General features: G+C 35.5%; 1 protein-coding gene across 4 annotated transcripts in view; it reads right to left on the minus strand.

Moving 5' to 3' along the window:
- RABGAP1 (RAB GTPase activating protein 1) overlaps positions 1–25,817 on the minus strand; it is a 158,085-nt gene that overhangs the window by 73,746 nt on the left and 58,522 nt on the right. For all 4 annotated transcript variants that reach the window (XM_053663738.1, XM_053663739.1, XM_037165002.2 and 1 more), the window contains 3 exons: positions 14,099–14,273; positions 9,450–9,543; positions 4,674–4,824 (listed from right to left, as the gene is read on the minus strand). In XM_053663738.1, the coding sequence (XP_053519713.1) occupies positions 4,674–4,824; positions 9,450–9,543; positions 14,099–14,273 (420 nt within the window). The remainder of the gene's footprint in view (positions 1–4,673; positions 4,825–9,449; positions 9,544–14,098; positions 14,274–25,817) is intronic.

A 25,817-nucleotide genomic window follows, 5' to 3' on the forward strand; every position in this document is an offset into this window, starting at 1 on the left:
GCAACTCTGAAGTCTTTAACAGATATAAAACAAGATCTGAACAAAGAAAAAATGTACCATATTCTTCAGTATAAAAAAATATTATAACAATGTAACTTATACCCTAAACTAATAAGTAAATTAAATGTGATTCCAGTTAGAATCCTTATATAACCTTATGGTTGTGGTGGTAAAATTGGAGAAAATAATTTTAAGGATTACATGGAAATTTAAATATGCAAGAATAGATAAAAAAAACATGAAATAAAAAACAGTAAAAAAACACTTGCTTTACCAGATACTAGAATATAACTCAAAGCCACTTTAACAAAAATAGTATTGATACAGAAAAATACAAACAGATCAATATATAGAACAATCTAGAAATCAATCCCAGTATTTATGAGAATTTAAGACAGCACAAAGGTGGCAGTTCTAGGATAACAGAACACCCGGTTATCCATCTGGGAGAAAGTGAAACTGGACCAGCATCATGTGCCATGTACAAAAATAAACTCCAGATGGATTAAATATGTAAAAATATAACATAACACAATAAAAACCTGGCAAGAAAATCTTGGAAACTACAGTTACAAAATTGGAAGTTATTTGAGACCTTAAGAGACAATTTTCTACATAAAAATTGGAAAATGTTTGTATGACATGAAAGAATAAAATCAACAACAAAAAAATAACTATTAGGAAAATATTTATAATGAAGATACAGAGGATTAATGTACATAACATATAGAGAGTGCCTACAAACTGACATTTAAAAAAACAATAGAAAAATATACAAAGAATATGAAGAGGTAATACATGCAGGAGCAAATCACTCAAATTTACTGATAGTCGGGGAGCTGCAAGCTAAAGACGGGTGGGCATCAGTTACACCCAATGACGGGAAAAAAACTAAATACAGTGATAACTGGAATATGGGCCAACGCATAACTTTCCTACACTGCTGGTGGAACTGTGAACTATTACAGCCTTTCAGAGAAGCAAAAAGAATGTAAGTAAATTACACATAAAAACTGAATAACCAGTTTAAAAAACACATTACCCTTTGCTCTAGCAATTGCACTTCTGAGACTATTCTATAAAATTAAAAGATTTATAGCATGGGTAAGGATGTTTACAGTAAAACATTATTTAGAGGCCAAGAAATGGAAACAAAGTAAATGCTTACCAAAAGAATGGTTGAATAAAAGACTATATTTAAAAACACGTATATAATCACATTTGTTTAAAAGAAATTCTCTATGAGAACTTATCTGTATAAAGAAATTATGTTCTAGGACAGACGGCTAGGGAGGGTTAAAGAAAAGGACCAGCTCTGGAGTCAGTCCTGAGTTCAAATCCTGCCTTTATCATTTACTTCCTCTATTATTTGTTAACTATCTGAGTAACTATAAGCAAATTAGTGAGCATCACCGAAAACTGTTTCTTCATTTTTAAAACAGAAAGAGTAATCACAACATGTATTTACTAAAAGGTCACTTGTCTCTGGATTACAAAAGCCACATGGAAAAATTCATACGTATACCCCTTACAAGACAGGCTTGACAATTAAAGGAAAATGATGGCAAAGGCTTTATCAGTTTTGCTTGCGAGTTAATTTATTTTGGCCTCCACTCTATAAATCATGTAATTATTTTCTCCTCCTTTAAATTTAGTCTTTGAAGAAACTAAGTCAAAGAAAACCTCCGAGGTAATATTATATGTGAAATTTCAGAACACAGCAAAGAACCCAAGTCCAGAATAAATAACTTCCAAAAAATTCATAATGTATATACATATGTAAGTATTGTCTATGTGTGTGTAATACTATGTACAAATCCTGCTGTCTTGGTCTGTTGGGCTGCTGTATACCACAGGACTGGATGACTTATAAACATCAGGAATTTATTGCTCAATGTTGTGGAGGCTGAAAGTCCAAGGTCAGGGTGCCAGATGGTTGGGTTCCTATGAGGGCCCTCTCCTGGGTTGCAGACTGTCAACTTCTTGCTGTGTACTCACAGGGTGGAAGGTGGCAAAGGATCTGTTTGGAGTCTCTTATAAAGGCACTAATCCCTATCATGATGGCTCTGCCCTCGGGATACAATTACCCCCCAAAGGCCCCACCCTCCCAATATCACCATCTTGGAAGTTACATATTTTTTAAAGATTTTATTTATTTATTTTTAGACAGAGGGGAAGGGAGGGAGAAAGAGAGAAGAAACATCAATGTGTGGTTGACTCTCATGTGGCCCTCAATGGGGACCTGGCCTGCAACCCAGGCATGCGCCCTGACTGGGAATCAAACCAGCGACCCTTTGCTTCACAGCCTGCACTCAACCCACTGAGCTATACTAGCGAGGGAGGAGGTTATGTTTTAACATACAAATTTTGAGCAATACAAACACTCAGACCATAGTACCTCCTATATGCAAGAATGTTCATAAGCAACTTTCTTCATAATAGCTAAAAATAGGGGAACATATCTATAATAGCAGAATACAATGGATGCAATGAAATACCCTCAGCAATTAAAATAATGAAAACAAACAAAAAAAGAGCTACTGATACAATGCCAAAAATGCATGAGCAAATGAAGTCAGATACAGACAGATCCACGCTGCATGACTGTATGCCTGCATTAAAAGCAACACCAACTTGTATTAAGTAACACTGTAGTGTAAAACAATAAAAAAGCTTTCGCCAATATTATGATGGTTAAATAATTTGTATTTTCTGATCATCTACCAGCAGTTGAAACTAACATATACATCATTAGAGATCTTTTTAGATTCTAGCCAACTGCATGATAGTAAAAGTGTAATGTGAAATATAGAGAACATGACATCAGCACATATAAAACAATCAAATATATCAGATTTTGTAAATAGTTGATCTTTTAATTGTCATGTAATTATCAAGTTCCAATTCAAAAAAGACATCTGCCCTGGCTGGTATGGCTCAGTGGATTAAGTGCCACCCTGTAAACACCAAGGGTAACTGGTTCGATTCCCAATCAGAGTGTGTATCGGGATTTCGGGCCAGGCCCTCCAGTTGGGGGTGTGCAAGAAGCAACTGATCAAATCTCTCACACATTGATGTTTCCCTCCCTCCTCCCTCTCTTTCTCCCTCCCTTCCCTTCTCTCTACAAGTAAATAAAATCTGAAGCAAATAAACAAACAAAAACCCAGACATCACCATTTTCATGGGATCAGAAAAGGAGAATACTCCATGTCATTAAAATTATCTGTATGAAGAGCCACACTAAAAATATTTAATTGGCTCAACGTTTCAAAGGACTTCAAAAGAGGAACTAGAAAGTTAGGGTTACAACTGAGTTATGCATTCAAAATACGATTTTCCAATAAAGGGTATACCAATCAACTAGGTGCAGCTCTGCTAGCTCCGAGTTCCATACCCTCATCTTCCATTCATACTCCGAGCACAACGCTCTTCCATCTTCCATACCTGCGAGTTCTCTTCTGGAACCCTTCTTAAGTGCTCTGTTTCTCACAAAGACTCTCCTGTTCTCCTAGGCTGACTTGAACACTATTTTCGATAGCTCCGACTGTGCATTTTCAAACTATCATATGAAATATGCCTACCATATGACAGCTAATGCTTTTGTGTTTGACCTCCTCGCTCCAGCATTATGGTTGTAATAGAGGTACTCAACAGATGCTGGTTAAACAATTATATCAACATAAGAGAGGGAATCAGAATATTAGTTCTTGAAAGAAAAAACATCTGTCTAGAAATAAGATGAGAAAAAATACTAATATTCTGAGCAAATTAGTGTCATTTTCTATAAGAAAAGATTAAGTATCATGTTCAAATGCTGTTCTTCCCATCTAAAGGTCTTTAAATAATTTTATAGAGGTACTATTCATCTCTTATAAGATGTTAGTAGATTTTTAAAAAGAAGCCCCGCTTTCTGTCACATTGAAAAAGTCACATACATTATTGAGGGTTCTGAGAAATTTATTCATAGGCCAGGTTTGGGATGTGCATACCACTGGAAAAACTGCTTTCTAAATACAAATATTTCAGGAATTTGAGAAAACAAAAACCAAAATTAAAACCAATAATATAGTAACAAAGGCATTGCCTAACCTTGCAAAAAATTATTTCAAATTCTTGTATGCTTATACAAGGAATAGTTGTTACTTCGCTTGCAAAACCCTAAGGAATGCATGAACTTAAAAAAGGAATACTATAAAAAGTGAGAATTCTTCGCTTTACAGAAATGAACTAAAAGGAAATATGGTTTAAGATAACAGAACTACTGGTATGTTCTTCCAACTATAGAAACTAGAAGTGGGCCTTCCAGAGCAAGAGTCCATTTCTGTGACATGTGAAAGGGATTAAAATAAACAAAAGAAAGTGTTCACACATTGCAAAGCACAACTGATTTAATTAAAATGCAATGGAATGGCATTACAGTGAAGAGGGATTTAGGTACACAATGGTAGAGGACATCCTTTGCCAGGGCGAAGTCAGTCAAAGGAGAAAAACCAAGGCCTTCTCCTCCTTTGTGGCAAGACTAGAAATAACTTTGGGCTAGCAGTATAACAAGTTTTATTCTTATATTAGATAAAGGAATTATAAAAATTCTTGGAAATCAAGCAGCCACAATGATCTTCTCATAACAAATCTCTGAGAGTATTAATGTTGAAGCTGAATAATCATCCCCTTACCTTTGTGATGAGAATTCGGTATTTTTCCACCAGGTGGTCGTTGTTGTGACAACCCGCCAGCAGCTGCCAGACTTCTCCCCGAAGAGCCTCAGGAACACCGCTTCTCACCAAGGATGACAACTGCTTTGGCCTCACACTCAAGTTGAGATGCCTAAAAATAAAGCCAGAGTCCACAGTACATAAAAGAAGGGTTCTCTAAGAGTATTGTTTTTATGAAAACTAAATTAATGATTTACAAAGACTTAATAAAGGTCATATACTAGTAAAAAAAATCCCATAAAGTTGTTCAATTAGCCATGGCCAAGATAACTTTACAAGACTGGGTGGAGGAAAGAATTCTACAATCTGACTACTTCCTAAGTACCTTCAAACTATTGTTCTACTTAAAAAAAAAAAAAGAAAAAAGAAATAAAAAGCCAAACTGGAAACCATAGCTTTACGGTTGTCTTATTTAAGATAAACAAAGCAAAATTCCCATTAGTGGGCACACAGCCAAAGGTAAGCACTTGGCCCCCAATCAAAATTGGCAAACTGTGTACTTATACACTCCAAGTTAAAATCAACATTTAAAATAATATATAAATAAATGTTTTTAGCAGTTTTTATGAATGCTTCCTTGAAGTGACTTTTCTGAATGACTATGTTCATTAAGACAGTTTCTACTATATTATAACATCAAAAGAAGCTGTTAAAGTATTTGAATTTCATCTATCTCTTCTATAAAATGGGGGAAATTAAGCTTATTTTGAAATGTCGGTAATAACATAGAAAGTGCTCTTGCGTACAACCTTACTTGATCCTTGTAACAAGCATCTGAGGTAGGTGGTAGTAGTATCTCCAGCTTTACAAATGAAGGAGAAATTCAGGGAAGTCAGTTAAATGACGGAGGCAGTCCGCAACTCAGACCGCAAACAAATGTTCTTATCTGTTGCATCACACCTGCTTTGTGCTTTGAAAGCCTCCATTACTGAGTCAACAAAGCAGGCTTCTGACATGAGAACTATCCTGTCAGAAGCCTCCTGTGACTACAGATTTAAACAGAAGTTTCTGACACAAAATGACCACTATCAAAATATGAAAAGGTCTGAGACTTTTCTCAAATGTTCCCATAAATGTAGCATAATAATGCACAGTACATTTTTAAATGGTTAATTCTGTTACATTAGTACCCTAATGCAAGAGCTATAGACAAATCAGTAGAGTGTTGTCTTTGCTTAGGAAAAAATATATATGTATGCATGTATGTGTGTACACACACGCACGCACATGTGCACAGGGGTCCGGCACAAATAACACCCTCCCCTTAAATTACAAAATCATAAGCATGTAATTCTGTACATAACACTATCACACTCAAGCACACCATATGACATTTTAGGTGAAATGTTCAAATTAAAACTATAAATTATTACACCCATAGTATTACCCTATCCACCACACTCAAGCAGGCCTTACTTCTGCTGGATTCTGCATACATAAATCGAAGAGCTGAGAGCAGAAAGAACAAAAGCAGTTGTGCCACTTAATTGAAGGACTGGTACACTACAGCTTATAGGCCAAATCCAGCCCACCACTTGTTTCTATGAGTCAATTGTCACTGAAACAGCCACTTTTGTTTGTTCCTGCATTGTCTATGACTGCCTTCCTATTACAACCGCAGGGCTGAGTAGCTGTGACAGAAGCAGTTTGGCCACAAAGTCTAATGTATGTGAATTTGGCCCTTTACAGAAAAATATAGACCTAACTGTGGGTTTTATTTGCTAACCCTAATTTTTAAAGATTTTATTTATTTATCTTTAGAGGGGAAGGGAAGGAGAGAAGGAAAGAAATACCAATGTATGGTTGCCTCTCATGTGTCCCCTGCTGGGAACTGGCCTGCAACCCAGGCATGTGCCCTGACTGGGAATTGAACTACAATGCTTTGGTTCGCAGGCCCACCTACCTTAATTTATATTGGTAAAATTTTCAGAATAATTTTATGTCACTGATACCATTAACTTTAACTAAGCTATCATTCTGTATTGACATGAGTTCTCTTACCCACTAAGAGTCACATTAAAATGCATTTAGAAAATCAGAGGTCAAAGGTATTATTACTAACAATATGACTAAAATTGAATGTGGAGTGAAATAAAGCAGGTTTGGGAATGGTCTTTGATGGTGTTAAAAATTCCGGGCTTGCCATTTGCTAACTGGAACTGCTGACATCATGGCTGAGCTAGTTTCCTCATCTGTAAAAATGGATACTAGTCCTTGGGCTGAGACAGTGTGCAGAGCAGCACAGTGCCTGGCATATAGTTCATTAGAAATTACTACTACTACAACATCCATTATGTTTAATCAACAGTAATTCTGAATGGCAGTTTTATAAGCTTGGATGTTGTAAATAAAGAAACAGAAGAGTTAAGTGACTTGCCCAAGACAGCCCGGGCGAGACCATACAGCTTGGAAGTAGGAAAGGTAGTCTTTGAAGCCTTGTCTACCAGACTCTATGACTCCATCATATTGGGATGCCTCCTATCTACAGAATACATACATAATCATGATAAAAAAATACACCTGACTGAATTCAGGAGAAATTGTACTATTATTTCTGAAGAAATGACTGAAACCAGAAAAACAGTTTTAAATACCCTGAAGACAGTTTAGACTGATGGAAATTCAATTAATATACCTGAGGGAGCAGAAGAAGGACATAACAATTAAATAAATTAACTAATAACACTCGATAACAAAAACAAATTCCAAGTAGGTGTATAAAATGCTGGTGAGTTCATTAAATGAAATCTAGCATCTAACTGCTATATCTAAATGATTTTGAATACACTATTATGTAACCATTCAAGACTCAATTACATTTCTATTTTTAAGCAGGAACCTTTTTATACAGATAAAATTCCTGCCAGCAGCAGTACAAACACTCCGAAGTCACTGAACTGAAAATATAATTGTGACGAGAACATCAGCAGGTTTGTCTCCTGATTGCTAAAAAAATATAAAAAATAAATGAGAACTATTCCCCTGAGGGGCTTTTGGAGAGTTCCTTTATTAAAACCACTTATGGAAAGACAAACTGTGCTTTGGCTTGCATTTATTCTTGGACACATCTGACATTTCCCAATGTGAAGAGTATTTTACCAAAAGTGTAAGGCATTGTGACAGTGCTAGGAGCAGATGATGCCCATTTGTAGTCCTATCCCTTAAGGGCAAGAAGTTTTTTTTAAATGCCGAGACACAGTATTACTAAGAATAGAGTGAAAGGCTTCAACAGTTAAGACTTTTGAGAAAAATCAAACCCCAAAGTAGTAGGCCTATGGGGTACTTATATGACAACCTTAGTAATCAGAAACTCTGAAATAGAGAAGTAAAGCAATCACTTTCAAGCTCAGCTATTTTTTTCAGCATATCCTGACACCCTACACAGAGGAAAAAGTAAACTGCATAAATATCTTATCAAACTGACTTACCGGAGTATCTCTGGTTTCACTGATAAATACCTAAAGGTCGTGTATTCTTTTCTGACAGTCTACAGCAGTGAATTTCAACCTTGGCATGCATTAACTAATTACTAAAATTTTGTAGGACACCAAAATTTTTTGCCTACCCAACAAAAAAAATGAGTATAATTCTGATTCATTCACACTAGATGGCCACTGTTGTACTGGCTGTTGTCATTTTTTCATTTGATAATCTGAGAGAAAAGAAGTCAGTGCCCTTAACTAAATAGTCAGGTATTGCATTTTTAAAAAATTTAGTGACCTTTTCTCTTTTAAAGTACTTTTTCAAAAAAGATTTTTATTTTTAGAGAAGGAAAAAAAGAGAGAGAAAGAGGGAGAGAAACATCAATGTGTGGTTGCCTCGTGTGCCCGCTACTGGGGACTCGGCCCACAACCCAGTCATGTACCCTGACTGGGAATTGAACCAGTGACCCTTTGGTTCACAAGCTGACACTCAATCCACTGAGCCATACCAGCCAGGGCAGGTACTGCATGTTTTAAAAATTCTTGTGACACACCAGTTAAAAACTGCTGGTCATAGGACAGTGCTTGTTAACACTGTTATCAAGCTCTCCTTAAGACATTATTTATATTTAGAGAGAGGGGAAGAAACATTGATGTGAGAAACATTAATCAGTTGCTTCTCACGTGTACCGGACTGGGGACAGAACCTGCAACTCAGGCATGTGCCCTGATGGGGAATTCAACTGGCAACCTTTCATTTAATGGGATGACACCCAGCCAACTGAACCACAAAGGTCAGGGCACTTGTCAAGCTATCTCTGAAGCTGATAGAAGTTCCTGAATTTTACAAGTATTAGTAGGAAAAGTAATTGGTAGAACAGTTAATATATACTGTGTTTATAACATTCTGCTCTGTCACCTTAAGTAACACAGGAAAAATCCCACCTGGGGTCTCATCTGTGGCTCCACGTGTTGTGTGAATGCCCTCTGTACTTCACTGATTATTGCGTATTGTCTAACTACTGTGTCTTATTTTAACCAGTCAGTGGTTCCTAACTTCTTCAATATAAAGGTCCTCTGTCTTTATTTATTCTCATTATGGACTCCATCTCTAAATAAGTATTTTCTGCAGCAAAGAGAATTTATTAGGTTTCTGACATTCTAAATGTTGATTTAAGATCTTCACTAATACCCTTGTAAACCTCTAAAACAGAATGTAGAACAAGAAACTCATACTTAGGTTTCTATTATTGGTTCCAAAATTGAACATAATAGAACTGCAGGTGAAAAGGAGAATTATGCTATTATAACTTACCATTTTGATAGCAGTTCTCCCCATGTTTCAAGAATTTTTTCTGCACATTCTTTGGATACATCACCAGATCCACTCAAGAGGGGTTCATCATTATCTTTCATAAACAAAACAAATACAAAAAGATAACAGAGGTGACTATGCTAGCCAAAAGAATGACACGGAAACAACAAATTTGAATGATGGTGTTGGAAGTGGAAAGGCGTAATTTCTCTTCTTTAAGATACAGGTATAAATACCAAGAAAATAAAAATGGTCCTATATGGAATGTTGCTGAAATCTTTTTCATTCTCTTGCTTTCCATGTAAGTCCATGTTGTGTCAACTGAAGGAAAGTGTCATTTAATTATAAAATGATAGGACTCAAAATATGATATGTTCTCTCTTCTTTTCCAAGGCAAAGGGCTTTATGCATGAAAATATATAGCAGGCGCATTTACAGCGGCTGAAAAAATTACAAACCATTTAAGTGCCCAACAACAGAAGAGCAGAGATGTGCTGAATACACTGTGAAACATGTTTACAATGTAATTACTTTTCTACATTCGTTTACTTAATGATATGGCAAAATACCACACAATATAGAAACATCAAGAGCTAAATCTTCATTATGATCTAATCCCTGTTAAAAAACAGAAAAGTTGAGCGCAGGCCTGCGAACTGGACAATCGTGGTTCAATTCCCAGTCAGGGCACATGCCTGGGTTGCAGACCAGTTCCCAGCAGGGGACGCACAAAAGGCAACCATACATTGATGTTTCTCTCCCTCTCTCCTTCCCTTCCCCTCTAAAGATAAATAAATAAAATATTTAAAAAAAAACAAAAAAACAGAAAAGTTTGGGATGGACTATGCCAAGATATTAATAATTACTGCCTCTGCATGACGGAATTATATTTCTCCTCTCATGAGGTGTTTTTTCTCTCCTTTATGTTTTGATTATTTTCTAAATTTTCAACAATGGCATACATTAAACTACAAAGCAAAAAAGTATTAAAAAGGATTAAAATGCATCATTTCAAATTTAATTCAAGTAATTAGGAAAAGTAAATTCAAATGTGAATTTAAAGATTATAAAACATGAAGACATTAAAATAAGGATACCAGTCAAGGCTGTGAAAGGCCCTGAAAAGTGCAGGGGAAGTGGGGGGAAATAAGGAGTCAGAATCTCCTTAATCAATCCTCTTTTATTGGACACTTGGGGAGTTTTCAATTTTTTGATACAAATAGAATCAGGATGAACATATCTTGTTGCTTTCACTGTGTATATGCCCAAAAGTGAACTTCCTGGGTTAAAAAAAAAAAAAAAGCATACTTTTAAGGGTTTTGAAACTTAACTACCTTCCAAAATGGTTTTACCAATTTATGTTTTCAGTGGTTGAGTACAATAGCACTTGTTTTCTACCAATGCTGTTTCTAGACTTCCTGGTTTAACTTGCCTAAACAAAGTTTTAGAGCTTTATACACCTGATGATACATTACAAACTGTCTTTTTTTTTTTAAGACTCAGAAATCCATGATACTTACTAAAGCATCTTCTATTAAATTTTCTTTTATTTGCCTTGGGCATTATCATCAATTTTGATGGTGAGGCAGGGAAGGGGTCACACTGAATGAGAGACATCTTCTGTGGATGGGTGAGTAGGAAAAAGAGAAAGTCTCGAGGGCACTAAGATAAACTTGTTTACTTTACTATTCTTTACTATTCTGCCATAATTTGTCCTACTTGCTAACAACCTAACTAATTCTGTACACATTAAAATGTCAATATACAACAACTCTTTCGGGGAAGACAGCCTCAAAAATGTACTAAAATTTACAAGAAATGACAATTCCTTTAAAGAGCTACCTTACAAAACCTATCTATCTTACAAAATTCTTTTACTGTTTTGGGTGCTTTCAACAGATCTAAATAGGAGTAGTCTGAAATCTGTGTCCAGAACTCCATGCGCTTAACGGTGGGGAGTGCGCAGGCAGTCTCGGTCTCAGGATGTTTCTGAACCCCCCTGCTCTTGCCTTATAACTGCTGACTTCCTGCCCTATAAGCACAAATGCCCTATGAATAAGGAGCCACTCTAGAGGATTGTAGCCATTTCTTTCCAGGGAGCAAACAGATCACAATGGGACTGTTTTCCTCGTTTGTATACTGACTGGATTAGAGGGACTTAAAAGATGGCATGGCTACAGTCTTCTCCAGCCCCAGTTAGCATGGTATCACATACCAGAAATTGTATTATACACGAGGGAAAATATGTTGGGCAAAAAAGAACACTCTCTTCCTGCACAGAGCTTGTGCTCTGGTGTTCCCTGATTCTCCCATGATGCCTTCAGTCCTTATGGCTCCCTAATTAATAGTAAGTATAGGCCTCCTGAATCCCCTCAGTTGTATTTAAAAATCTCCCCTGGCTGGTGTGGCTTTGTGGATTGAGTGCTGGCCTGCAAACTAGGGGTCACCAGTTTGATTCCCAGTCTAGGGCACATGCCTGGGTTGTGGGCCAAGTCTACAGTTGGGATGAGGGTGCACCAGAGGTAACCACACATTTATGTTTCTCTCCCTCTCTTTCTCCCTCCCTTCCCCTCTCTAAAAATAAATAAATAAAATCATTAAAAAATATATCTATGCCTGCTATTCAGTATATACTATAACTAGATGTCTGTCCTAATGCTATCGTTTAGCTGGGCCCAAATTTCTTTGTAACTGGTAGATGCTCTTCAAAATCTCTATTGTGAAGATCTGAACATTCACTGTTCTCATAATAGTGTCTTTCTCAATTTTTTGGTGGTCTGTTTTATTGCTGAGGCTAAGTGGAAGAGAGTTCTGTAAACTTTTACTTGTTTTGCCAAGTCTGAAGACCCACAGTCAAACAGTGCACATAATCTTAGGTAGCAGGAACAAGTCCACTTTTCCCAGTTTTAACACATGACTTGAACAAGCTCTGCAGGGAGACCAAGTTGTCTCTGACTTCTCCAAAAACAATACATGTGCTTTCTTTGCACTTTAAAATGCTTTATGTGAACTAAATGCATAAAAGTGGTAACAACAGAACCTAGACCTTTAATGCTTAGACATGAATAAATAAATCCTCCCTATTTTCTAGCTGTGTGACCACAGGCAAATACACTTTTCTGAGATTCCATTTCCTTATGTGCAAAATTAGAATAATAATGAATCCTACTTTTTAGGGTTTTTGTGAGGATTATATAAAGGGTATTATTTTATTTTGTAAACAAAATACCTGCCTACCACACATTAAGTATCTAGTAATTGGTGGCCATTAATATTACTAATAAATGATCCTAAGTTGATCGGTCATAGGAAAAGCGGAAATTACAGAGAATAACGGGAAGTAGGAATTTAGAGCTTGCTCTAAACTTGAAAAAAGTACATATAAAATGGCTGTTATTTCTTTTAACTCAATCAATCACTCCTGCCACCTCTCTGTCATTGTTATTGTAGTACTCTGTTAGCCAGGAGTGCCTAAACCAGCCCAGACAGCCCTGCTGAATTCTCCCTGAACTTTACAAGTCCCAGCTCAAAAACTAACCTTTATACGCCCCACACCACTCTCCCCACAATGGAAAATGGGTTCTCCTCTGTTTCCAGAACACTTCTGGGAACCTTCCACACATACATACTTCATACGACCTTCTAGCATAATCATCTTTTCCACCCTTAGAAATAAAGCCTTGGCACAAAATTGCAAACTAGAAAATGCTTCCCAAATCTTCACTTTCCCTCTGCTCCTTTTCTCCCTGCTATGTAGTATCTGTTAATAGAGATCCACAGATTGAAGGATTAGTTCCTAGATATAACGATTTAAAAAGAGGAAAAAACCCAACTGGTTGATTCCTAACGTTCATCAGTGTAAAAACTCAGTGATGTGTAAGTATCAATTTGTATATTAAAATAAATTGTACATTTTGTGAGAGGGTCATAAGTGGAAGCCACTTCTGGCAAGTGAACTTGTCCCTATAAAATGAGCCAATGAGATGAAACATCCAAGTGAAAACTGTGTAAATTTTACTCTACAAATGTGCTAATACATCAAGTTAGTGCTAGACTGATTCTTTAAAAAAGAACTAAATATAAGTCTTGCTTTGTCAAACTTGATTACAACTATGTTAAAGAAGGTCCCAAGTGACTGCACAATGTAGTTTTGCCCAAATTTTGCCATGTACAATGTAGTTTTGCCCAAATTTTTGAGGGAAAAATAAGATGCGCATTATACATGGACAGTACTAATTCCGTATCTATGTAAATGCTTTTAATTTTCATTTATGCTCATGCATTAAAAGTGTTAATAGAAAGCAATAATATCCATATGTTCAAACATTAATGCTAAAATTAATTTATAATACAAAAACAAGTTCTTAAATATAAATAAATAAATAAATGAATAAATGAATAAATATTTGAATTGAAAAATTAAAATGGAAGATTTTTCTCCTGAAAGTTTGGGTCAAAAACATGGGTGTGCAATATACACAGGAGCCCATCACATGTGGCGAAATATGGTAATCTTTTTTTGATCTCCCATATAGTAGACTTTTATGAGTATTTACTGAAAGAATTGCAAATGTTATGTCACATTATCAATTCCCTAACAAAACTGTCCTCCACCCCAAAACACAACTGAAACCCTCCCTTCAATTTACCTTCTTCTTCATCATCTTCTGGAGGAGATGGTATCATTGAGCTCTGAGATCCGGACTGTGGCAGGCGGATCGAGGGGCTGGCTGTAGTTTTCCTCCTCTCTCTTTCTGATTCACTTTCCAAGCACACAACTTCATATAATGTGTCAGTATTGCTCTTTCTCTCCTTTTGCTTTATCTTGAAGATGAAAAAATGTTATTTTATGAAGCAGTACAATTCTTTAATACAGTACTACCTTTTTAAAAAATTATACTTTATTGATTATGCTATTACAGTTGCCCCAGGGGTTTTTTTTTTTTTTGCCCCCTTTACCAAGCCCCACCCCACTCACTCAAGCAATCCCCATACATGTCCATGGCCATGGGTCGTGCATGTGTTCTCTGGCTACTCTACTACTTGTGCTGTACTTTGCATCCCCATGGCTATTCTGTAACTACCAATTGGCAATTCTTAATCGCTTTACCTTTTTTGCCTATCCTCCCAACTCCTCTCCCATTTGGTAACCACTGAAATGTTCTCTGCATCTATGATTATTTCTATTCTACTTGTTTTTTTGTTTCTTTTTAGAATCAACTGTTAATAGATATGTACTTATTGCCATATTTTGTTCATATTTTTAAATCTTCTTTTTCTTCTTAAAGAAGACCCTGTAATATGTCATGTAATACCGGTTTGGTGGTGATGATCTCCTTTAGCTTTTTCTGGTCTGGGAAGCTCTTTATCAGTCCTTCAATAACTTTGCTGGGTAATCTTGGTTGTAGGTCCTTGCATTTCAGCACTTTGAATACTTCTTGCCAATCCCTTTAGCCTGCAAAGTTTCCTTTGAAAATTCAGCTGACAGCCTTATGGGAGCTCCCTTTGCAGGTAACTCACTGTTTTTCTGTTGCTGCCTTTAGATTCCCTAACATTTGGCATTTTAATTATTATGTGTCTTGGAGTGGGCCTCTTTGCATTCATTTTGTTTGGAACACTGTGTACTTCCTGGGCTTGCATATCTATTTCCTTCACCAAGTTAGGGAATTTTTCTTTCATTATTTTTTCAAATAGGTTTCCAATTTCTTGCTCTTTCTCTTCTCTTTCCAACACCCTCATGATGCAAATGTCAGTATACTTGAAACTGTGCCAGAGGATTCTTACAATACCCTCTTTGTTTTAGATTCTTTCTTGTTGCTGTTCTGATTGGCTGTTTCTTATTTCCTTATAGTCTATATCACTGATTAGATTATTGGCTTCATCCACTCTACTGTTGGTATTCTTTACATTGTTCTTTATTTCGATTACTGTAACCTTTGTTTCTGAATGGATTTTTTATGCTGTTGAGGTCCTTACTAAGTTCCTTGAGTATTATGAACTCTGCATCTTACAGATTGCTTTCCTCTATTTAGTTTAGCTCTCTTTCTGGAGTTTTGTTGTGTTATTTCATTTTGGCCATGTTTCTTTGTCTTCTCATTTTGGCAGCCTCCCTGTGTTTGTTTTTATGTATTAGGCAGAGCTGCTATGTCTCTCAGGCCTGGCACAGTGGCCTGCTATGGTAAGTATCCTGTAGAGCCCAGTGGCATAGCCTCCCCTATAACCCAAGTTAAGTACTCAATCCTTGCTCCTGAGATATCCCTCCTGATTTTTATCTACCACACATGGGTACGGGACAAGCCTGTTCTGAGTCTCCACCCCTCCTATAAGTCTTAGTGTAGTTTCTTTTGTAATTCGATAGTTTGATTCTTCTTTAATTCCATACTTGGAGGACTTTCATTCAGTTCAATTTCTGATGGATGCTCTATAGTTTAGTTGTAATTTTGATGTGGTTGGACAAGGAGAGCCATATTTACTATGCCACCATCTTGACTGGAAGTCCTAATTGAGCTCTACTTCTGACTTCATAAAGGATGTGAGAATAAAAAGTATTACTTTAAATATCTATACTAAATGTAACCTTTTCTAAATAGAAAACTATATATTTTGTACTTTAAAACACTTAGGAAAATATGGTGTTTAGCAAGCAGGACTCCAGTTCTGAAATTTTATTTACTGTCTTAAGACTGTATCATCAAACATCCAACCAATATTTAGTTAAGTGTGAACTAAAAAGTTAACCATTGTGTATCTTCCAAATTACTTTAAGGTGTCCTTCAAGGTTTCCCTTTTAAAACTCTACACCAAAAAAATGTTTTAAGATATTCTGAAACAAAGTTTAGGACTAAGAAAGCAGTCATATTTCCATGTTTTTCCCCACTCCTTCACAACTTAAAATAATATATAAAACTTTAACTGAAAGCTACAACTGGGGGGTAGGAGGAGAGATGAGTGGCAGAAAAAAGATTAACAGAATCCACAAAATTTTGGGAACTAAAATTTGTTCATAGTTTAGTTTTATTTTGAGGTAAACATATATGTAACAGTTTAAATGGACCTAAGTTAAAAATTAAGAAGAGGAAGTATAAAACTTTAACAGTACAGTATTTATATATCTTAACATTCCATATTACAGCCAGTTCAAGGAGCTGGAAGGAAGAGTGAACATACAGAGCAGCAGGGAAAAGCAGAACTGTAGGAAAAGACAGAGACAACTAGAAATGTGGCTACACCACAAAGACATACACACCTAAAATAAAAATACAGAAAGAGACAGTGAGGGAAATTAGAAGTTCATTAGGTGCAGAAATACCAGGCAGAGTAGATTTTATACTCTGAATGTTCATTTGGGTTCTTAAGAAATATTACCCCAACTCTGGAAGGCCTAGATAATGATGGTAACATGTCCTTTCATATCATCCAGAAGCAGTGTTTAATACAGAAGTGTTAAACCTGTCTGTTTTTATACAGTGTACCGACTTTGTTTTAACATGCCCACCCAAGGATTATTTAGCTTTCTAAATAACCAACTTTGACTTAGCTACTTACTACTAATTAAGGATCCAGATTCTATGAAGTTACATATTAACCTGCAGATTTGTGTCCAGTAGATATGCAAATGATTTCTGTCCAATAGAAAAGATAGATATCTTAGAAAAGATAACCCAAAGGTTACCTATAGGATATTAATCAGTTTCTTTCTAACCTACCAATTTTTTCTAAAAATTTTTTCATTAAAGGACAAACTATATAACCTCAAAAGTCCCTCAAAACTGAGAACCAGTTTTATCATCTTACTGTTTCCATCATTACTTAATGAACAAAAAAATAAAATCTTTTGACATATGTTCATTCTAAATTTGGAATGATTTTTAACTTTTATATACTATATTTCGACAGGAAAAGGATTTAGTTTAGTTGTTTAAAATTACTCTGAAACAGCCAAAAGATCATTGATAGCTCTTTATCTTTTAAAACATTTCTTGTATTCTGGGTGATAATTAGAAATGCTTTGACCTAGAAACTCTTCTGTCATAGCAACTGGAGCAACACTGCCTCTTGAAGTCAGATAAACTGAGTCAAGAACTAAACCCCAATTGTTAAGTCAAGCAGTCCAGCTATTAAAAATATTGCTCACTGTTAAAGCAAAATAATAGTACAGGGGCTCATTATATTATATTTTTTCATTTTTTGTTTTTATTATATTATATTCTTTCATTTTTTAAATAAAAATTTTAAAGCACTCTAAAAGGACAAAAAAAGGTAGACTTAATAAAAAAATGTCATAAGTTCTTGTATAAAATAACTGACATCATAAAGATGTCAATTCTCCCTAACAAAACACCAGTGATTTTTTCCAGAGTTGCAAGGTGGAAACTAAAATTTATGTAAAAATAAACAATTAAGCCTACCCAGCAAAACCCACAAAAAGAACAACTGGGGAGGGAAGGCAGCCCTGCCAAATATTAAAACCTATTATGTAATGTACATCAATAAACAGTGTAGCAGTGGTACACGAATAACGTAAAAACTAATGAAAAATATAAAAACCAATAAGTGGGCTAACTACATATGAAAATGTGATGTATGATAAAGGTGGCATCACAAGTCAATGGGAGAAAATTAGATTTTCGAACAAATGGTATTGACACAGGTAGATGGCCGTTTATAAAAGGCTAATTAAGATCTGTACTTTATACTATACATGAGAATAAAATACTCACATATAATTCATTAATCAGAGGTCTAAAGGTGGGAAAATGAAACCCAGTAATTTAAAAAATGTGTAAATTCCTTTATTACTTTGGAATAGGGACAGCATTTCTAATTATGACCCCAAATCCAGATACTTTAAAGGAAAAACTTAATAAATTCAAGTAGAATAGAGTTAAAAAAAAAAAACCTGTGTCAAAAAAGTCCAAAATACCATCATAATTTCAGCCAAAACACAGATGACAAACCAAGATAAATACTTGCAAAATGTATCTCAAAGTCTTGATCTCTCAAATATATAAAAGGCTTCTAAAAATTAAGAAAAGATAAAAATCAAACAGCAAAAAATATGAAGAAACAATTCATAGAAAAAAGGTCACCTATAAACATGACAAAAACGACTTGTTTTTATTCATCAAAGGATAAATTAAAACTACCATTATATGCTTAAGTTTAATAATACAATCTTGAAAAGCCTATGGAGAAACAGATACTCTCATACCTAGGAATTTGGCAAATAAAACACAATTACATAAGCAAAATTACCTCACATGCCAACAAAAATCTCTAACAGGAATCTACTCTCAAATGCACTTTCATAAAATCAAAACGACACATGCACAAGGATCAATACTGTAACAGTATTTGGATAGCAAATGATTGCAGAAAAAATCCAAATATGCATCAATAGAGGACTAGTTGAAAAGATCACGATTCATCCAAACTACACAGTACTATGCACCCACTAAACAAGAATGAGGAAGATCTCTCTGAACTGATGGAGAATGATCTTCAGGACATATGAAGTTAAAAAAAGCAAGGTACAAGACAGTATATATAATATGCTAGTTTTTTGTTTAAAAGTGGGGTTAAAATACAGGGTGGGGTAAAAGTAGGTTTACCCTACTTTGTTTGTATGGAAAATACAATTACCCTACAATTGTATATATAGAAAATAATACAGTAATAATCCAAGAATAAACTCTTGTGTTTTGCATTTTCACAACTATAAACCTACTTCTGCCCCACCCTGTATATCAGTATTTTATTATTTTCACAAAAAGAAACATTGAAAAGATAAGCCAGAAACTAATAATCATGGTTACATATGGGGATGGGAGGAAGGAGACAAATAAAATCAAGATTCACTGTATACATTTTTAGGTATAATTTGGACTTTCGTACCATAAATTTAAAGTATGGAGATAAATGAAATTAACTATATGTCAAAAAGTAACATATAACTATAATGAAAAAAATATTCCTATAACTTCTGAATGCAGTACTAATTTTTTTAATTTCTATTTTTTAAAGATTGTATTTATTTGCCCTGGCTGGCGTGGTTCAGTGGATTGCGCACTAGCCTGCAAGCCACGAGGGTTGCCGTTCAATTCCCAGTCAGGGAGGCATGCCTGGGTTGCAGGCCCAGGTCCCTGGTTGGAGGCATGTGAGAGGCAGCCGCACACTGGTATTTCTTTCTCTCTTCCTCCCTTCTCCTCTAAGAATAAATACATAAAATCTTAATTTTTTTAATGTATTTATTTTAGAGATAGGAAAAGGGAGGGAGAAAGAGAGTGAGAGAAACATCAGTGTGTGGTTGTTTCTCACGCACTACCCACTGGAGACCGGACCTGGCCCGCAACCCAGGCATGTGCCCTGACCAGGAATCAAACTGGTCACCTTTGGTTCACAGGCTGGCACTCAATCCACTGAGCCACACCAGCCAGGGCTGAATGCAGTACTAATTTTATAATCTTAGTGGAACACTTTCAAAGCACAAAAAGAAGTTCCATGAAATCTTAAAATGTCACTAAATTAATTGTAATACTGATATTTTTTGAATGAACATGAACAAATTAGAATTTAATACTATAGAGATTCAAATAACTTCATATTATATGCCTCTATCTTCAAAAATGAAAGATGAAAAACATGCAAAAATACATAGGTACTATGGTTATATTAATAGATGTTTCTCCAAAAATTTATTTCTGCATCTATAAAAAAGTTCAGAATACACTAAATGTTTGGATTCATTTTCATTTGATGTTTACATACTGATTTTAATATACTGATATTAAATATGGGTTTTATTGCCAACTGAGAGAAACATGTAGCCCTGGTAGGGTAGCTCAGTTGATTAGAGTACCATCCCAATACACTAAGGTTGAGGGTTTGATCCTCGGTCAAGGCACATACAAGAAACAATTAATGAATGCATAAGTAAGTGGAACAACAAATCAAACAAAGAGGAAAGAAGGAAGGAAGGGAGGGAGGGAGGAAGGGAGGGAGGGAGGAAGGAAGGGAGGAAGGAACCTAAGTTGTACATAAGCTGCAGCGTGGCATTGTATATATTTTAGAAATTGTGCAAGTTTATTGACTTAATGTATATATTTTAGGGATTGTGCAAGTTTATTGATGCTTAATTACCTCCATTAGTAATTGTATCAAATTATAAGCTTGTCCTCTTTGGAATTTTAAATAACTGAAACCTCTTTTATAAATCCATATGATAATACCTTTTTCTCAACAGATATTTTACACATTTATAAAGATTTTGTTATAAATTTGCTGAGAACAATAAAACAAAGACCACATATTAAGGGTGTTTCCTGCAATACAGATATTTTAAAATTCTTTGATAAAGAATAAATTAAATATATTACTGTTACTATAACTGAGACATCCAATATTTAAAATATATATAAATGTAGAAGAAAACAAGAGAATCCTGTAATGTTAAATTACTAATGAAAATATGTGAATGAATCAACTGATTGAGGCCAGGATCATCAACGGATACTGAAACTGTAAGTTAGAAAGTTGTTGAGAAATAGGACATGCAGAAACTGCCCAAGTCCCATTCCAAAGACTGCTTGGTAAATGCAAAGAGAAAACTCTACTTGCACGAAGGGAAAATCAGTGGTCACCACCTTAATCAAGTAAGTGATTACACTTTCGAGGAACAGTGGAACAGCTGATACTATATGCCTGGTTCAGCAGCTGAAGAACTCTAGGAGAGCAAGCATTTTCATATGGTTTATCTTGAGAGGTACACCAGTTTAGTATACCTGTGTGCATGTGTCTGTACACACACCCACAGAGCAAACACAAAGCAGAAGCTCAGGGTGCCAGTATAATTATACTAACTACTGGCCTGTAAGACACTGGCCACATCATTTATTAGGTCTTTCAAATATCAGCTTAATGTCTCTTTGGCAATACAAGTCCCATAAATTCTATAGTTTTAAGAATGCTTAGTTGGTCTCTTATTTATCTTATGTTACTGTTGGAAAATCTAGTCTTTAGGACCATTTTCTTCCTCTTTTAGTAAATGATATCTGAAAATGTAAACCTAAGAAAGCAATCTTCCTTTCCTTACTAATTTTTAAGTTTCTTCTCTAATATGATACCATCTTAATAGAACAATTCCCATAGTTGGGAAGGTTTCCAGGCTAAAAAAGACTTACTGAGTCACCAGATAAATTTAGTAAAAGAAAAGAGTCAATTTATAAACATGTATTTAAAAAAACATTTCTATGATTATTTTTCCATACTTACAGCAATAACAGAAACTACATAAATTTTTAAAAATTTGGTCTGTTGTTCTCTCTCTAATGAGAACTGCAAAGTGGTTAAAAATTTAAATTATGCTTAATTTAAGTAAATACTAAAAATATCTTACAGAAAGACAAAAGGAATATGTTTCCATGGAAAGAACCCTGAATCAGACTCTTAGAAAGCTTAGCTATGTATCTTTTTCATACAACAGCCCATAAAATCTACTATTTTACATCTCTGGATCTATAAAATGAGAACTACCTTTACTGGATCACTAAGAAAATTATGTAAGACAGAAAAAAATGAAAGCGGCTAGTGGAGTGATGGCCACAATAGGGCCTCACTTAATGGTAGCTGCTACTAGTTTTTCTTTTTTTAGAATAATTTAAATTTTTTTCAGTATAGTTTACATTCAGTATTATTTTGTATAGTTTTGTATGTACAGCATAGTGGTTAGACAATCACACACTTTACAAAGTGTTCCCCTAATATTTCCAGTACCCACCTGGCACTGTCCATAGTTACCATAATATTATTGACTATATTCCATTTATCATACTCTACATCCTCTACATCCTCCTGCCTAGTTCGTAACTACCCAGGTGCACTTCTTAATTTCTTCATCTCTTTCTCCCAGTCCCTCAAACATCATCCCCTCTGGCAATCACTTTGTTTTTGTCTAAGGATCTGTTTCAATTTTGTTTGTTCATTTATTTTGTTCTTTAGATTCCATATATAGGTAAAATCTTAGGATAGCTGTCTTTTTCTGACTGGCTTATTTTACTTAATATAATAATTTCCAGGTCCATTTGTTCTGTGGCAAAACATAAGATTTTCTTAACAGCTCATAGTATTCCACTGTGTAAATGTACCACAGCTTTTTTAGCCACTCATCTAGTGACAGGTACTGGGCGCTGCTTTCATATCTTGGCTATTGTAAATACCACCGCAATCAACACAGGGGTGCTTATATTCTTTTGAATTAGTGTTTTAATTCAGATATATACTCAGAAGTAGAACCACTGGGTCACAAGGGAATTCAGTTATATTCTTAATTTTCTGAGGATCCTCAATACCATTACTATTACTTTTTAATGCCTGAATGTAAAATGCCTGAATGTAACACAGCTCTATTTGCTCTGAGACAGCAAAAGTTGTTCAAATTCTTCTCGCTCTCTCTCCCCTTCCCACTTCTTTAACTCTTCACACAAGAACCCCCAACCCCAACAGAACTTATCTAAATAAGGAAAAAAATTAAAGCTTATTCTCAGGAATTCCCAGCCCTCCTCCCAGTTCCATATATAAACTTCTAGAATTTTTGCAAAGAAAATACTTACAACTCTGCCTATGTTTAGCTTGCAACCTCCAGAGAGAGTCTGGAGAGTAGCGTATCAGACTAGTCTCAGGTATACATATATTTTGGGCTAGTTTACCGTGCCAAGTCATTTGCTAGACTAATAGATATATTATTCTAGACTGAACCACAGAAGTAATATTCCTGTAAACCCATGGAGTCTTTTAAATCCAAGGCTGTGTAGATAAGACCTCGAGGGAAAAGCAAGATCAGAGGAATCTTATTTATGTTCACTAAGGTAAGAGACAGAACTCTATATTCTTTGTAATTAAAAGTATCTCTTTTACACAAATGCATGTTAAAAATATCACACAATTAATTTCTCTTCACCATCTCTTATTCTAGAAAGTGTTAAGAATTATTCTCATTCATGCCCTAAACTTTCCTTTTTAATCCTCACCTGAGAATATGTTCATTGATTTGAAAGAGAGAGGAAAGAAGAGGAAAGGGGAGAGAGGAGAGAGGCATCAATGTGAGAGAGAAACATCAATCAGTTGCCATCCATACACGACCTGACCAAAGACTGAACCTGCAACCTAGGTATGTGCCCTGATCAGAGATTGAATGTGTGACCTTTTAGTGTATGCAGTGATGCTCTAATCAACTTAAGGGACCCAGCCAGGACCATGCCCTAAACTTCTAAATGATCCTTATAAATTGATTTTCTTTCTGAAGCATTCTTTCCTTAGCATAGATCTCTACATAATCAATGCTACTCTCATTCCATGACTTAGTGTTTTCCATTCTTCCTTCGTCCCACTGAGATTCCACAGTCCTTCTCAGTAATAATAGCTAAAATGTATGAAGAACATACATTCCCTGTGTGCTGTATAGTTTCTCACTTAATATCACAATAAAGCCATGAGGAAGATTCTATCACTGCCATTTTATAGCTGAGTAAACTGAGGCTCAAGGGTTGAAGGAACTTGTTGAACACCATAAAGCTAGTCAATAGTAAGATCTAGACTCTGACTCCAAAGCCAGGTTCTAGATCAGGGGTATCAAACTCATTTTCACCAGGGGCCACATAAGCCTTGCAGATGCCTTCAAAGGGCCAAATGTAATTTTAGGACTGTATAAATGTAACTACTCCTTAACTAAGGGCAAGGTGCTCAGTGCTGCCTACAAGTAGAAACAATGCCAGGCTAGGTAAAACAAGGTGGAGGGCCCATGTTCTAGAGATGATAACCCTAGGCTGGTTCTCTGTTCCTCCCACAGTTAAGAGGTGGAAGAACGGTAATGGAATTCAGATGACCTTCTGTCTCTTAAGATGACACTGAAAAAAACTTTTATTTCTGTTATAACTGCTACCTCTTCAAACTATAACCAAAAAGATTAACATGAATATACTGGAACCAAAACAGTTATTACTATACAAAAGTATATTCAACTAATTCTACACATAACATTATAATTCTATAAATTTTATGTAAATAAAATCAACAAGTATTTATTGAAAGCTATGTTTCTACATGCTTGAAGTCAATCGGTGAACAAGACAGACTAAGAAATACTGCCTCAATAGTTTTCTAATATGGGACACAGATTAACAAAATAAAAATATGTATATTATATAGTATACTGAAAGGTAAAAAACCTTGTATAAAAATTAAAAATGTTGCCTTGGCTGGTACAGCTCAGTAGATTGAGCTTGGGCTGTGAATCAAAGGGTCGCCAATTCGATTCCAAGTCAGGGCACATGCCTGGGTTGCAGGCCAGGCCCCCAGTAGGGGACGTGTAAGAGGTGACCACACACTGATGTTTCTCACCCTCTCTTTCTCCCTCCCTTCCCCTCTTTCTAAATGAATAAAATCTTTAAAAAAATTTAAAAATGTTCACCTGGAGGGGGGAATTGGCAGTACCAGAGAAAGGGCAGACAAATTACACTGTTAAATGGGGCAGTTATGAATTGCTAATAAATAAGCCTGAGCAAAGACATGAAGATGATTAGGGTTTGAAGAAGGTGAATAATAATAGCAAGAGGGATCCAGGAAAAGAGTATTCTAGGCAGAAGAAATACTTAACAGCAAAGGCCCTAAAAGCAAAGTTAGCGCAGAAGAGTAGTAGGAGAGTAATTAATTTAAGATGAAACAGGCAGCAGATCAGTTGGAGTTTTATAAGCCACTGTAAGGACTTTGCCTTTTAAGAATAAAAGTGTTACAAGGTTTTAGGCAGAAAAATGATGTCCTCTGACCATAGGCTACTATGCTGAAAATATATCAGGAAAGGACAAAATAAAAGCAGGGAGACCGGTGAAAAGGCTACTGCAGTTAATCATGGGGAAAACTCTGATTCAAATGAGGAACATAATCTATGGTGGTAAAAGTGGTCAGATTCTACAAATGTTTTAAAAGTAAACAATTTCCTGACAATGGGTATGGGATGTGGGGGGTAAAAAAAAAAGAACAAAATTCTTGGCTTAAGCAACTATTAGGAAACTATGCCCATGAACTGAGATAGTAAAGACACAGAGATAGAATATTTTAAAGGTAGGAGATGAGATAATCGAACCTTTTTTGATATGGTAAATTTGCAATGTCCTGAAAGCTAAGTGAAAGAAGTATATTTAAGTAGGGAGCAATCACTGATATCAAAGGTCGCTGACAGGTCAAGTAAGATAAAGACCCAGAATGACTACTGGGTTTAGCAGTTTAGGTCACTATAAACTTGGCTTTCTTTCAAAGTATTTTGACACGAAGGAAAGCAAAAAAGCAAAACAAAAACAACAGAAAGAAAAAACAAAC

The sequence above is a fragment of the Artibeus jamaicensis genome, unplaced genomic scaffold, assembly GCF_021234435.1.
Source record: "Artibeus jamaicensis isolate MK-2021 breed Jamaican fruit bat unplaced genomic scaffold, CSHL_Jam_final contig_3275, whole genome shotgun sequence".
Lineage (NCBI taxonomy): Eukaryota > Metazoa > Chordata > Mammalia > Chiroptera > Phyllostomidae > Artibeus > Artibeus jamaicensis.